Consider the following 15,109-nt stretch of genomic DNA (forward strand, 5'->3'; position numbering starts at 1 on the left):
AGCTGAAATTACTGACTTTATAAAGAATTGATGCATAATTTAGTATTTTATCAATAGGCATGATCAAACAATTAATCAAATCCTTAAACCAAGTTGTTATACCTGCCAGAGGCCGAGGGTAGGGCTGGAATTGTATGACAAAGTCGTTGCTAAAAAGGTCTTATGGGGCTCACTTTTCTTGGAACAAACAATGCAAAACATGTGAATGTGTTCAACTCCGTTTCGCTGGCCTAGTTTGGCAGTCGCACCTGCTATATGCCAACTTAATAAAAACCTTCATTCTTGAATAAGTGTTTACTAGGACTAGCATCGAACGCCATGGACCTGGAGAGTTGGGCCACCAGTGTTATCCAACGGTTCCACAAATTGAGTGCTGTCTGAGAGGGGGCTGGATATAGTCCCCTTAAGTCAGTCATTCCCACCCAGCTCAATTCGATGGAACCGAGAAACGGTTAACAGATAAACAACCGTCAGCTGGTTCCGAAACAGAAAAATGGCTTAGACATACCCCAGAATGCCTTATAACCAGCCTCCGGTGACTGTAAAAAAGTAAACCAGGGCAAAAGACTTACTGGGACCGGACCTATTAAGCTTCAGTTTGATTATTGTATCAGCCCTCACCTCTAACTGTGAGAGTCTACAGTTCACAATTGTGCAGTCTCCATTAAGGTATTTAGTCAGAGGGCCTGCCCACCAATAGAATCTCGTTATAAAAGCCAGGGTATATTTTGGCATTCCTACTCAGCTAACATATGACCTTATTTTCCAGAGTTGATCTGTAGATTCTACTGCGAAATTAGATATTTTCAAGAATTGCACTATAAGCGCGTGATGAGGCTGGTTGATGAATATCACTAGGCACCTCTCTCCCTGGCTCCAATATTACACTTCCTGTATCGATACGAGCACCTCATCCAGTTTTTTCAAGCACCAATTCCCAAATTGAGAGAGATGCCCGAATAAAGTTGGACAACTATTAAAGCATTTTGTGTCCTATATAGAAGTTGGAAAATGAGGATGGGCCAGGTGACCTACACTCCTCTCACACTGGTTCCTTGACCTTTTTCAAGAGGATGGGCAGCTTTACGTTTACGTGGAGGATTTATGCAAAATGTATTTTGTGATCTTAATTGACAATACTGCAATAAATAACTGACTTGCACGTATGTGTGCTGCTTGCTAGGCTTTTAATTCTGGGCTCAAAGCACAATTTGTATGTGAAAATAAACATTTAATAACAATACTGTTTATTTGTACTTAGGGGTTTCCTGCATTTGAGGGCAATAATCAGGTTTTGGAGATGGAGTTGTTAGACACGATCATACATTCCCATAAATCAACTACATTGAAGCCATGCAGCCAAAGTATTATAACATTTCGGTTTGGAAATCTACTAGCGAGCTTCCGTTTTACAAGTTAAACAAAAATGGTATGTATTTGTTAAATATGACACTCAATATGCTTGCTGAAAATGTCAGTGGTGACGATCATGTACATAAAATGACATTTATTAGACTGACATTTTAGTTCGGCCATTGTTCTGAAATTTTAATGAACAGTTCTGTAGTAGGGGATCTCTATGTATAGTCATAATCTAGTGAATAGTCCCGCCCATGTGCGGGGACCCCGGAGCAATAAAAAATAATCTCTTAAGCTGTCTTCTTTGCAGTCCTAATGAATCATTAATTGCATCGCCTTCAGGCACTCAGACATGGGCTCCTCCATCAAATTGAGGACTCCACACAGTTCAATGAATTTGTACAATCTTACCTTTTATTCATAAAGTTCCGATTCATGAATGATTTCCTTAATGAAATTCCTGTATCATTCCATTAAATTCAACATCATTTTTCTTTCATGACATTGATGCTTTGTTGGCTCCTATGCATTTCAAGCAATGGACAGCCCTTCCTCAGGGCCCATCACTTTTAATTCAAGAATAACATAATCACATCAAACTGTCAAATGTCAACAAACCTTTGTTTATATCATCAGTATCTGCGATAAACTATGGTGACTGTGTAACACACGTGTATAAGTGCCAGGATTCTGTTTATGATGTGCCCGTGAACTGTATGTGCATCAAACGTGACTCGATAAAGTGCCGACCGTGTAAAAAGAACCGAAACTTAAATGTCTTTCTTTAGCGAATACTCGCGTCTCTGGAAAAAATCACAAGCAAAAACGATAAATGCCCAGCGCGTATGAGCTCAAACTCCCGTTCCGTATCCCTAAAAGTGCATCACTAACCTTGTTTAGAGGTTCATTTCAGACGCGTTCAAAATTGAGCTCACTGGAACGCTCACCGGCGTTTCCGTGTTTATTTAATCAGTTTGCACAATTGGGAGCCTCAATTATCACGTGATGTGTGTCAGAGACAAGGAAATGAAAGACCGACTCAACCGCGGCAGTGTCAAAGTAAAACCCTGTTCAAACGATTAAGTTGATGTTGCGGAGGTACAAATTGAGAATAGTGCATTTAATAAAAACGCGTGTGAATAAAAAATAAAATTAAAAGAAACAGGTGTTTGGGTATGAAAAAAACGGGTGTTTGGGTGTGAATATGGTGTAATGTACATTCCAGTGACAATGGTACACATGATTAATATCCGTGATCAGTCGAAGATACAGTCTGCACCAAGATGATGAACCAAGGCTGCCAAGCAACTTGCATAGCATCTGGTTAGCTATGTATGATATTTATAAATAACAGGCTAATTCTATCCGGTCATTGAGACCATTCGGTTTGCTTGAACTCAGTCTCTGTATCCAAACGTTTTCGCGTTGTAGTAAATACTTGTTATCTCTTCCTTCCTTCCTTTCTTTCAATGCATTCCAGTACAGTGAACTTTAGCTGCGAGATATTGTGGTGCTCCTCAACAAAATGAGTCGCAACTGATGAATTCATGTTGCGGGTGCGAATGTTTGACTTGTGTTCCGTAATGCGTATTTTGATTTTCCTTTCCGTCTTGCCTACATACACTTTTCCGCACGGGCATTTCAACAAATAAATAACATTGGATGTGTCACAGGTGGCTGAGACTTTGAGTTTGATGTTAAATCCCTTCATGGGATGTGATATGATGTTGCCACTTATGTTATTGCTGTTCCCACTGTAATAAGTTCACTGTACTGGAATGCATTGAAAGAAAGGAAGGGAGAGATAATAACAAGTATTTACTACAATGCGAAAACGTTTGGATACAGAGACGGAGTTCAAGCAAACCGAATAATCTCAATGACCGGATAGAATTAGCCTGTTTATAAATATCATACATAGCTAACCAGATGCTATGCAAATTGCCTGGCAGCCTTGGTTCATCATCTTGGTGCAGACTATCTTCGATTGATCACGGATATTAATCATGTGTACCATTGTCACTGGAATGTACATTACATCATATTCACACCCAAACACCCGTTTTTTTTTCTACCCAAACACCGGTTTATTTTTATTTTTATGTACACGCGTTTTTATTAAATGCGCTATTCTCAATTTTTACCTCCGCAACATCAGCTTCATAGTTTGAACAGGGTTTTACTTTGACACTGCCGCGGTTGAGTCTGTCTTTCATTTCCTTGTCTCTGACACACTTCACGTGATAATTGAGGCTCCCAATCGCGCGAACTCTGATTAAATAAACACGGAAACGCCGGTGAGCGTTCCAGTGAGCTCAATTTTGAACGCGTCGGAAATGAACCTCTAAACAAGGTTAGTGATGCACTTTTAGGGATTTGGAACGGGAGTTTGAGCTCATACATGCTGGTCATTTATCGTTTTTGCTTGTAATTTTTTCAGAGACGCGAGTATTCTCTAAAGAAAGACATGTAAGTTTTGGTTCTTTTTACACGTTTGATGCACATACAGTTCACGGGCACATCATAAACAGAATCCTGGCACTTATACACGTGTGTTACACAGTCACCATAGTTTATCGCAGATACTGATGATATAAACAAAGGTTTGTTGACATTTGACAGATTGATGTGATTGTTATTCTTGAATTAACAGTGATGCTCCATGAGGAAGGGCTGTCCATTGCCCGTAATGTATAGGAGCCAACAAAGCAGCAATGTCATGAAAGAATAATGATGAATTTAATGGAATGATACATGAATTTCATTAAGGAAATCATTCATGAATCTGAACTTTATGAATAAAAGGAAAGATTGTACAAATTCATTGAACTGTGTGGAGTCCTCAATTTGATGGAGGAACCCATGTCTGAGTGCCTGAAGGGGATGCAACTAATGATTCATTAGGAACACGTTTTGTTTACATTGACAAGGACGTCTGGGACGGAAGACTTCACCATTGGAGCACCACATAACTAGTTTATCTTCCCATTTACAAATTATTTCGGAACAGCAAAAAGAATAAGTAGGCAGTGCACCTGCTCCTAATACTGTTTCTTTGTAGTCCTTCATAGACACTTAAAAGAAAATCGAAGACAAATAATGCAGCCTATAATAACAAGGCTACACTGGCCAGTACTTCAACTTAAAGTTAAAAGGATAGCCAAATAAAAACAAATTTCACACATATTGCCAAGTTTCACCCATAGAGAAACTTCCCTTCACCAAAATCCTTGAAATGATGGAGAGGAAGGGTTGGACAGACAAGCCCCCATAGGCTGCCATTATGTGTCTAGAAAAGGGATACCGTGCCTTTAAGGAACTCTCCAGAGACCCTCGGTATCCCAGGTATCCCGCCGGAATCATGGGAATGGGTGGAAAAGCGTACAGAAAGCTGTTCGACCAGCTGATCCATAGTGCGTTCCCCAGAGTCCCCGGTTGGTAATACCTGGAGGCAAAGTCTCGGCATTTTCTGTTTTCGGCGGTGGCGAACAGATCTATGTCTGGAGTGCCCCACCTGTCAAAGAGGCCTCCTAGCACCTCGTCGTTTAGAACCCACTCGTGGTTTTCTTGCACCAGCCTGCTGAGTGCGTCCGCCTGAGCATTCTGCACACCAGGCAGATGGGTAGCCGTTATCGTCAGTCCTCTGGCTAGCAGCCAGTGCCAGATCGCCTGCGCTTCTTGTGACAGTGTGGGCGATCTCGAGCCCCACTGCTTGTTGAGGTAATACATTGTGGTCGTATTGTCCATCTGTACAAGCAAGGAGTTGGTCTGGAAGGACGGATGAAAGGCCTTCAGTGCCAAGTGAACAGCTCTGAGTTCCAGGAAATTGATGTGATACGTGGATTCCGCCGGGGACCACATTCCCTGGATCTGTAGATGGTCTGAATGCGCTCCCCAGCCGTGGAGAGAAGCATCTGTGACGATAGTCTGAATGGGAATGTCCTTGTGAAATGGAACCCCTTTGAGGAGATTCTCTGGTGAGCACCACCATCTCAGGGACTGTTGAGCGTGAAGGGACAAAGGGACGTCTTCTATCGCCCTTTTTCTTAACAGGATATCGCCTCTGCTTGGAGCTCGCGCAGCTGGAACTGTGAGCGAACCGGTGGAATTGCTGGACACGGGCTGACAAAACGAAGACTGTATCCATTGTAAACAATATTCAGCACCCACTTGTCCGGAGTAATTTTCTCCACTCTGCCAGGTAATTTTGTATGCTTCCCCCCACCGGAGCGGGTAACGGACGAGGGGGAAGTAGCACCTCAGGGCTTAGACCCAGCCGCGCCTTTGTTCGCTGAGGAGGACTGCTGGCCGCCTCTGCCCCTCTGACGCTTTTGGAAAGGCTGCCGCTGGTACTGCTGCTGCTGTTGTTGTTGCTGCTGGCCAGCTTGACCACCTTGCCCTCGTTTCTGAGAACCATACCTCCTCTGGAAAAGGCAGAAGGACTTCCGTTGTTCCTTTGGTTTCTCCAAACCAACGACCTTCAACGTCTCCACTTCTCCCTTCATGCGGGCCATTTCCTCATCCGCATGCGTCCCGAAGCGAGTCGATCCAGAGAACGGCAAATTTGCGACTCTCTGCCTCGCCTCCGGTTTGAGAGAGGTAAGGAGCAACCAGGAATGGCGTCTTAAATTAATGCCATGGCAATAACCATGAGCTGCCAGGAGAGAGGCGTCCACTGCAGAGCCGATGACTTGATTGGAGACCATCATGCCCTCCTTTAATATCTCCTGGAAGTCTTCCCTCTTATCCCTCGGGAGGAGCTAAATAAACTGTTGCAGAGACTCCCACAGGGCGCGGTCATAGCAACCCATGAGCGCCGAGGCACTCGCCGCTTTCATGGTGGTGGCAGCCTTACCGCTGACCTTCCGTCAGGGCTGAGTCCATCTGACGCAGTCCTTGTCCGGAGGCACCGTAGAAGACGGAGCAGTAGCATGCTGTTTCTTGGCTGCTGTCACGATGACAGAATCCGGTACAGGATCTGACCTCAGGAATGCGGGATCAGAATCCGGGGGCCTGTACTTCTTTTGCAGCCGAGATGGAGCCGACTTCATCGAAGCTGGGGTCAGAAACAGCTCCATGGCCAGTTCCTCCAGTCCTGGTACCAAGGGCAACAACGGGCGAAAGAGATGCCATTTGAGCAAAGTCTCAAAGATCACAGAGGTAGATGGTGTGGGTACCGTCAACGTGATCCCTTACTTCGCTGCCCCCCTCAGCAGCACCTCCTGAAACGTTACAATGTCGTCCACAGGTGACACTCTCGTAGGAGGTGAGTCCGATAACGTTGGAGAATACCTCCGGTCACTCGCGGAGCCAGTGTAACGGGACCACGACCTGTCCCTGCGATGACGAAGACGGGAGCTTGTGGAGGAGCGGTGTCTACTGCGAGTGCGATCCCTTCCTCTAGACCTTAATCTAGATCTCCTGGGCCTCGCCGGAGCCGCCAGTTTTTGAGGCGGCGGAAGCGGAGGAGTCGGAGCCGGAACCTCAGGCCGAGGTTGTGGAGGTTGTGGAAGAGGAGGCATAGGCGGTGTAGGAGGCGGTGGAAGCGGAGGAGGAGGAATCGTTGCTGGAGGAGGAGGAAGCTGCGGAGGAGGCATCCTCAGAGGCAGCGGTGGAGACGTAGGCGTCCTAGGCCTAGAAGGTGAGTAGGTCCGTGAAAATTCCGATGACCTCACCACTCTCCTCTTCTTCTGAGCAGGCCTCGAAGAAGATGTTCTGAAGGCAGACCTCTTCGCGGCCGAGCGCCGGCGCCGCAGCGCCCGGGAACTCGCTGATGAAGACGACAGACTGACCACTGAGGCAGGGGACACTGTCCTCGACGTTGATTTTTCTTTCCTCGACATCTTCGATTTTCTACTCCTCGACGTCGATCTTCTAGACGTCGACACTCCTCGACGTCGAACGTCTTCTCTTCGACATCGACTTGTCTCTTCTGGACGTCGACCGTCATGTCGCCGTTGACGGCGGTACAGCCTTGACAGCGAGCGCCGTCGCCTCCTGGATTCATCTTGAATTCGATGGTGTCGACGCCGGTGAAGTCCTAGACGTCGACCTGGTCCGAGGTCTCGACGTCCTGCCCCTCGACGCCGCTTGGACCCAGAGCCCTGGGTCGACGGGGAGCAGATGGTGGTCATACCTCTCGACGCCCAAGCTAGCGATGTCGACCGGGATCTGTGCCTTTTCTGGGCCTTTTCTTTACTGGGGAGCCCCACCAGAGGCCGAAGCACGGGCAGAGGACGATGACTGAGTCCCTCCATACCCAGAAGTCCCACCTGGTTCTTCATGTCTCCTCTGTTCCAGTGCCTGGAGACAAATCTTCTCCCTGTCACGCAGGGTCCTCCTGGAGAAAGAATGACAGATATCAAAGGAGTCAGGGACATGGGAGGAAGGGAGACAGAGTATACATACTCTGTGGGGGTCAGATTTAGCCTTCTTCCTACCACACTCAGAGGACTTGTCGAATAAAGCTGGCATTTTCGACAGAAAAAGGTGGTACAACTGGTTAAAAAACACAGCAAATGGAAGAGGAAGACCCTAGACGTCGAGTGAAAAACTCAAAACACTGGAAAAGTGCCAAAAATGGAAGAAATACCCAAAAAGGAGAGCTCAATGCTCCAGGGTCCTGCTAGCAGGAGCCGGAAAAAAAAAAGTAAAAGGACTTTGGCTGTGCATCCTGGGATACCGAGGGTCTCTGGAGAGTTCCTTAAAGGCACGGTATCCCTTTTCCAGACACATAATGGCAGCCTATGGGGGCTTGTCTGTCCAACCCTTCCTCTCTATCATTTCAAGGATTTTGGTGAAGGGAAGTTTCTCTATGGGTGAAACTTGGCAATATGTGTGAAATTTGTTTTTATTTGGCTATCCTTTTAACTTTAAGTTGAAGTACTGGCCAGTGTAGCCTTGTTATTATAGGCTGCATTATTTGTCTTTGATTTTCTTTTAAGTGTCTATGAAGGACTACAAAGAAACAGTATTAGGAGCAGGTGCTCTGCCTACTTATTCTTTTTGCTGTTCCGAAATAATTTGTAAATGGGAAGATAAACTAGTTATGTGGTGCTCCAATGGTGAAGTCTTCCGTCCCAGACGTCCTTGTCAATGTAAACAAAACGTGTTCCTAATGAATCATTAGTTGCATCCCCTTCAGGCACTCAGACATGGGTTCCTCCATCAAATTGAGGACTCCACACAGTTCAATGAATTTGTACAATCTTTCCTTTTACTTTTTTTTTCCGGCTCCTGCTAGCAGGACCCTGGAGCATTGAGCTCTCCTTTTTGGGTATTTCTTCCATTTTTGGCACTTTTCCAGTGTTTTGAGTGTTTCACTCGATGTCTAGGGTCTTCCTCTTCCATTTGCTGTGTTTTTTAACCAGTTTTTCCACCTTTTTTCTGTCGAAAATGCCAGCTTTATTCGACAAGTCCTCTGAGTGTGGTAGGAAGAAGGCTAAATCTGACCCCCACAGAGTATGTATACTCTGTCTCCCTTCCTCCCATGTCCCTGACTCCTGTGATATGTCATTCTTTCTCCAGGAGGACCCTGCGTGACGGGGAGAAGATTTGTCTCCAGGGACTGGAACAGAGGAGACATTAAGAACCAGGTGGGACTTCTGGGTATGGAGGGACTCCGTCATCGTCCTCTGCCCGTGCTTCGGCCTCTGGGGGGGCTCCCCAGTAAAGAAAAAGCCCAGAAAAGGCACAGATCCCGGTCGACATCGCTAGCTTCGGCGTCGAGAGGTATGACCACCATCTGCTCCCCGTCAACCCAAGCGACGTCGAGGGGCAGGACGTCGAGACCTCGGACCAGGTCGACGTCTAGGACTTCACCGGCGTCGACACACCATCGAATTCAAGATGAATCCAGGAGGCGACGGCGCTCGCTGTCAAGGCTGTACCGCCGTCAACGGCGACATGACGGTCGACGTCCAGAAGAGACAAGTCGATGTCGAAGAGAAGACGTTCGACATCGAGGAGTGTCGACGTCTAGAAGATCGACGTCGAGGAGTAGAAAATCGAAGATGTCGAGGAAAGAAAAATCAACGTCGAGGAGACGTTCAAGGTTCAGGACAGTGTCCCCTGCCTCAGTGGTCAGTCTGTCGTCTTCATCAGCGAGTTCCCGGTCGTTGCGGCGCCGGCGCTCGGCCGCGAAGAGGTCTGCCTTCAGAACATCATCTTCGAGGCCTGCTCAGAAGAAGAGGAGAGTGGTGAGGTCATCGGAATCTGAGTATTCACGGACCTACTCACCTTCTAGGCCTTTGACGCCTACGTCTCCACCGCTGCCTCCGAGGATGCCTCCTCCGCAGCTTCCTCCTCCTCCAGCAACGATTCCTCCTCCTCCGCTTCCACCGCCTCCTACACCGCCTATGCCTCCTCTTCCACGACCTCCACAACCTCGGCCTGAGGTTCCGGCTCCGACTCCTCCGCTTCCGCCGCCTCAAAAACTGGCGGCTCCGGCGAGGCCCAGGAGATCTAGATTAAGGTCTAGAGGAAGGGATCGCACTCGCAGTAGACACCGCTCCTCCACAAGCTCCCGTCTTCGTCATCGCAGGGACAGGTCGTGGTCCCGTTACACTGGCTCCGCGAGTGACCGGAGGTATTCTCCAACGTTATCGGACTCACCTCCTACGAGAGTGTCACCTGTGGACGACATTGTAACGTTTCAGGAGGTGCTACTGAGGGGGGGAGGAAGTTAGGGATCACGTTGACGGTACCCACACCATCTACCTCTGTGATCTTTGAGACTTTGCACAAACGGCATCTCTTTCGCCCGTTGTTGCCCTTGGTACCAGGACTGGAGGAACTGGCCATGGAGCTGTTTCTGACCCCAGCTTCGATGAAGTCGGCTCCATCTCGGCTGCAAAAGAAGTACAGGCCCCGGATTCTGAGCCCGCATTCCTGAGGTCAGATCCTGTACCGGATTCTGTCATCGTGACAGGAGCCAAGAAACAGCATGCTACTGCTCCGTCTTCTACGGTGCCTCCGGACAAGGACTGCGTCAGATGGACTCAGCCCTGACGGAAGGTCTGCGGTAAGGCTACCACCACCATGAAAGCGGAGAGTGCCTCAGCGCTCATGGGTTGCTATGACCGCGCCCTGTGGGAGTCTCTGCAACAGTTTATTTAGCTCCTCCCGAGGGATAAGAGGGAAGACTTCCAGGAGATATTAAACGAGGGCATGATGGTCTCCAATCAAGTCATCGGCTCTGCAGTGGACGCCTCTCTCCTGGCAGCTCATGGTTATTGCCATGGCATTAATTTAAGACGCCATTCCTGGTTGCTCCTTACCTCTCTCAAACCGGAGGCGAGGCAGAGAGTCGCAAATTTGCCGTTCTCTGGATCGACTCTCTTCGGGATGCATGCGGATGAGGAGATGGCCCGCATGAAGGGAGAAGTGGAGACGTCGAAGGTCGTTGGTTTGGAGAAACCAAAGGAACAACGGAAGTCCTTCTGCCTGTTCCAGAGGAGGTATGGTTCTCAGAAACGAGGGCAAGGTGGTAAAGCTGGCCAGCAGCAACAACAGCAGCAGTACCAGCGGCAGCCTTTCCAAAAGCGTCAGAGGGGCAGAGGCGGCCAGCAGTCCTCCTCAGCGAACAAAGGCCTGGCTGGGTCTAAGCCCTGAGGTGCTACTTCCCCCTCGTCCGTTACCCGCTCCGGTGGGGGGAAGCATACAAAATTACCTGGTAGAGTGGAGAAAAATTACTCCGGACAAGTGGGTGCTGAATATTGTTTACAATGGATACAGTCTTCGTTTTGTCAGCCCGTGTCCAGCAATTCCACCGGTTCGCTCACAGTTCCAGCTGCGCGAGCTCCAAGCGGAGGCGATATCCTGTTAAGAAAAAGGGCGATAGAAGACGTCCCTTTGTCTCAAAGGGGAAAGGGTCTTTACTCACGGTTCTTCCTGGTGCGCAAGAAGGACAAGTACGAGTTCAGGCCCAGTCGGGATTTGCGACAAGCAAACAAATGGAATCGCAGGGAAAAGTTTTGCATGCTGTCTTTGCACCAGATTTTTCCTCCGCTGCAAAGAGGAGCCTGGATTTGCGCAATAGATCTCCAGGATGCGTACTTCCATGTGCCCATTGCACGGAAACACCGGAAGTTCCTGGGATTTCTAGTCGGCACCAATCACTATCAGTACACCGTACTACCGTTTGGACTGAAGTCTGCACCCAGGACTTTTTCAAAATGCATGGCAGTGGTGGCAGCGCACCTGAGAAAGAACAAGGTGTTTGTCTGTTCCGACTCCTGTCCAGTGCCTACAGTACTTGGGAGCCTCCATCGATACTCTTTCAGCAAGCGTGTCTCCTTCGGAGGAGCGACGCTTATCGTTACTTCGGAAGCCTCAGGCTCTCATAGCAATTCCATCTAAGACAGTGAGGACGGTGTCTTCTCTACTGGGGTCGATGGCCTCTTGCATCTTCCTCGCGCCACACGCACGACTCCACACGAGGCCGTTGCAGGAATGTCTGGAGGATCAGTGGCACCAGAAGCGAGGGAGCTGGGACGACAGGATCCGGCTGTCCCTTCACGCTCAACAGTCCCTGAGATGGTGGTGCTCACCAGAGAATCTCCTCAAAGGGGTTCCATTTCACAAGGACATTCCCATTCAGACTATCGTCACAGATGCTTCTCTCCACGGCTGGGGAGCGCATTCAGACCATCTACAGATCCAGGGAATGTGGTCCCCGGCGGAATCCACGTATCACATCAATTTCCTGGAACTCAGAGCTGTTCACTTGGCACTGAAGGCCTTTCATCCGTCCTTCCAGACCAACTCCTTGCTTGTACAGATGGACAATACGACCACAATGTATTACCTCAACAAGCAGTGGGGCTCGAGATCGCGCACACTGTCACAAGAAGCGCAGGCGATCTGGCACTGGCTGCTAGCCAGAGGACTGACGATAACGGCTACCCATCTGCCCGGTGTTCAGAATGCTCAGGCGGACGCACTCAGCAGGCTGGTGCAAGAAAACCACGAGTGGGTTCTAAACGACGAGGTGCTAGGAGGCCTCTTTGACAGGTGGGGCACTCCAGACATAGATCTGTTCGCCACCGCCGAAAACAGAAAATGCCGAGACTTCGCCTCCAGGTATTACCAACCGGGGACTCTGGGGAACGCACTATGGATCAGCTGGTCGAACAGCTTTCTGTACGCTTTTCCACCCATTCCCCTGATTCCGGCGGTGCTCCATCAAGCAGTCTCAGTCCTGGGCACGGATGATCCTCATTGCTCCGGAGTGGCCCCGACAGTGGTGGTTCACAGACCTGCTTCACAGGTCTCTCCTACCCCACCTGCGGCTACCGTGTCGGCCGGAACTTCTCACGAAGTTCGGGGGCAGATATCGCACCCCAACCTCTCATCGTTGAGTTTGGCGGCATGGCTCCTGAGATAGTGCAATATGGACACCTGAATCTGCCTGACGATTGCATGGATATACTCAAGGAGGCTAAGCGACCTTCCACTAGGACTTCCTATGCCTACAAGCGGAAGAGGTTCTGCATCTGGTACACTTCCAAGAACTATGATCTGACGACCTGCAAGGAAGATGTCATTCTTCCATACCTTTTGTATTTGGCTCACTCGGACCTTAATTTCCATTCTATTAAGGTTCACCTCACAGCATTAACTACGTACAGGAAATGCACTTCACAGACATCCTTCTTCCAGATTCCTATGATAAAAGATTTTTTGGAAGGATTGAAGAAAGTGTTTCCTCCTGTTCGGCGTCCTTCGCCTTCATGGGAGCTGAATGTGGTGCTGTCCAGGTTGATGAAGGATCCCCTACTACAGAAGAAAATTCCCAAACGAGGAGGAGACTTGGAACAGATGCTCCGTCGAGAAGAGAGCTCACTAATCATTGGAATGGAAACTGTAACAAAGGGCCTCAATCAAGAATATGAGTGGCATCACTGGCTGTAATTGACCAAATGCTGTGTTTGTGAGGGTGACACTATATTCTCTTAGCCGTAAATATAGGGCTCCAAAAAAATGGCAATGATATGTAGACTATAGATCCTCTCATTATTGGCATATGTGAGACACTGGAATAACAGCATGGATAAAATCACTCACATATGAGACGAGATGCACATAGACATTCGGGTGTATATATTTTGTTATATTTCCAGAAATAGTCAATTTGTTTGATCATGTTTTCCCATTTTTTATTCCCCCTATGAAAATGCAGAGGTACAATGGTAAAAATATACTCTACACACATGACCAAGGGTGTTCCAAAATGTTAAAAGGTCACACTACTTTAAAAAAACAATCTAGAAAAACAATTAATGATATAATCTTGGAGGATCAAGAACTGTGCACTTTAATCTTCGCCTCTATATTTTAAGGTCAAGACATTACCTTTTGATAATTGATGGAAATATATTCCAATAATGATAGCATACTTTGTGTTTCAGTACAAATTGTCTCAATATCTCTCTGGCTACTCTAAATAAGTACATGATTCTATGAGTACATCCACGACTTGCAGTATACAAGCTGCCTAAACCTTATATCATGGTTGACCGGCCTTTTTTTCACCACTTATAAATGGCGTCTGCCATACCGAGCCGATTAATACATTTTCATGACCAATCTCTCCAGCTTAAATAGTCTCGTTTGTGATGATACGTTCTTGCTCCATTTTTAATAAAAACAATACGGAGAAGTCTTGCATGCCCACATGCCCATAACACTAACAAAAAATTACCCTAAATGAAATCTACCGAAAAGCTGCCCAAAATTAACATCTTGTCTGGTCGATTCTTTCACCACTTACAAATGGCGTCCGCCTTACCGAGCCGATCAATACACTTTTATGACCAATTGCTTCAGCTAAAATATTTTCGCTACAATTAAAACCTTTTTTGCTTCATGATTGGTAAAAACCAATACGGGCAACCCTTCTATGCCGAAATGTCAACAAAATAAATAATTAACATCTCTAATTAAGTCTATCGAAAAAGATCAACTCGCGCAGTGAACATCTCTACTTCCGGGTCGTTCCCTTTAACTACCGGATCCCGCGACTGCGAGATGCGGAAGGATCTAACCCAGGAATCGCCATGCCGGGAGGACTTTAGGACCGTAGGCATTAGCCTAAATAGTAAGTCGACTTTGCCGTTTCCTACACTGCGTTTAACTGCTCTCTGAGCTTCGTGCCAACCGTGGTTGATTTTTTTCCCCGTTTCTTTTAAATAGAAACTATCGTAACTCTGCGCTACTCCGACCGCCTATGCATACTGGGGCCCGCCTGTTAGTTTGCTTAACACCTATCTTTATAAATCGCCCCCGTATTGTGACTTTCCGGTGGTCTTAACATTAACATGACCGACGGTATTTCAGCCAGTCAGTCACACAATATCCCCTTACGGGCGGACCATATAGGGCGACTATGCCTCTCCTAATTACCCTAACACATGCCCGGTTACAAGACTTAGCAACCATCACAACCCCTTCTGTCCCATATTGATACTACTATGCAAAACAAACCCAGCTGTTAAGTAATTATTAGTATATACGGTTTTAATTATGTCACAAAATGTGCAAAAATGTGCAAAATGCATGAAAAAATTATGTGCAATTAAGATATGTAGACTATCCAAACATTTTTTTCCGTGTGCCGTTCTGAATATAACTAACCAGGTAATGCTGAAAGGAGGCAAACATAGGTTTGTGCAATATAGATGCCCCAATCTAAATGTAAGATATTAGGAACATCAACATTTTTGAAGTAATTGTTGATACATGATCGCTT

The 15,109-nt window shown here is 47.3% G+C and overlaps 1 protein-coding gene across 1 annotated transcript in view; it reads left to right on the top strand.

Moving 5' to 3' along the window:
• The window catches only part of BORA (BORA aurora kinase A activator), a 411,259-nt gene that overhangs the window by 384,600 nt on the left and 11,550 nt on the right, over positions 1-15,109 (top strand). Inside the window, 2 exon segments of the mRNA XM_078657420.1 lie at positions 1,262-1,364; positions 1,367-1,429. Of these exon segments, the coding sequence (XP_078513546.1) occupies positions 1,262-1,364; positions 1,367-1,429 (166 nt within the window).

Source organism: Lissotriton helveticus, chromosome 8, assembly GCF_964261635.1.
Source record: "Lissotriton helveticus chromosome 8, aLisHel1.1, whole genome shotgun sequence".
NCBI lineage: Eukaryota > Metazoa > Chordata > Amphibia > Caudata > Salamandridae > Lissotriton > Lissotriton helveticus.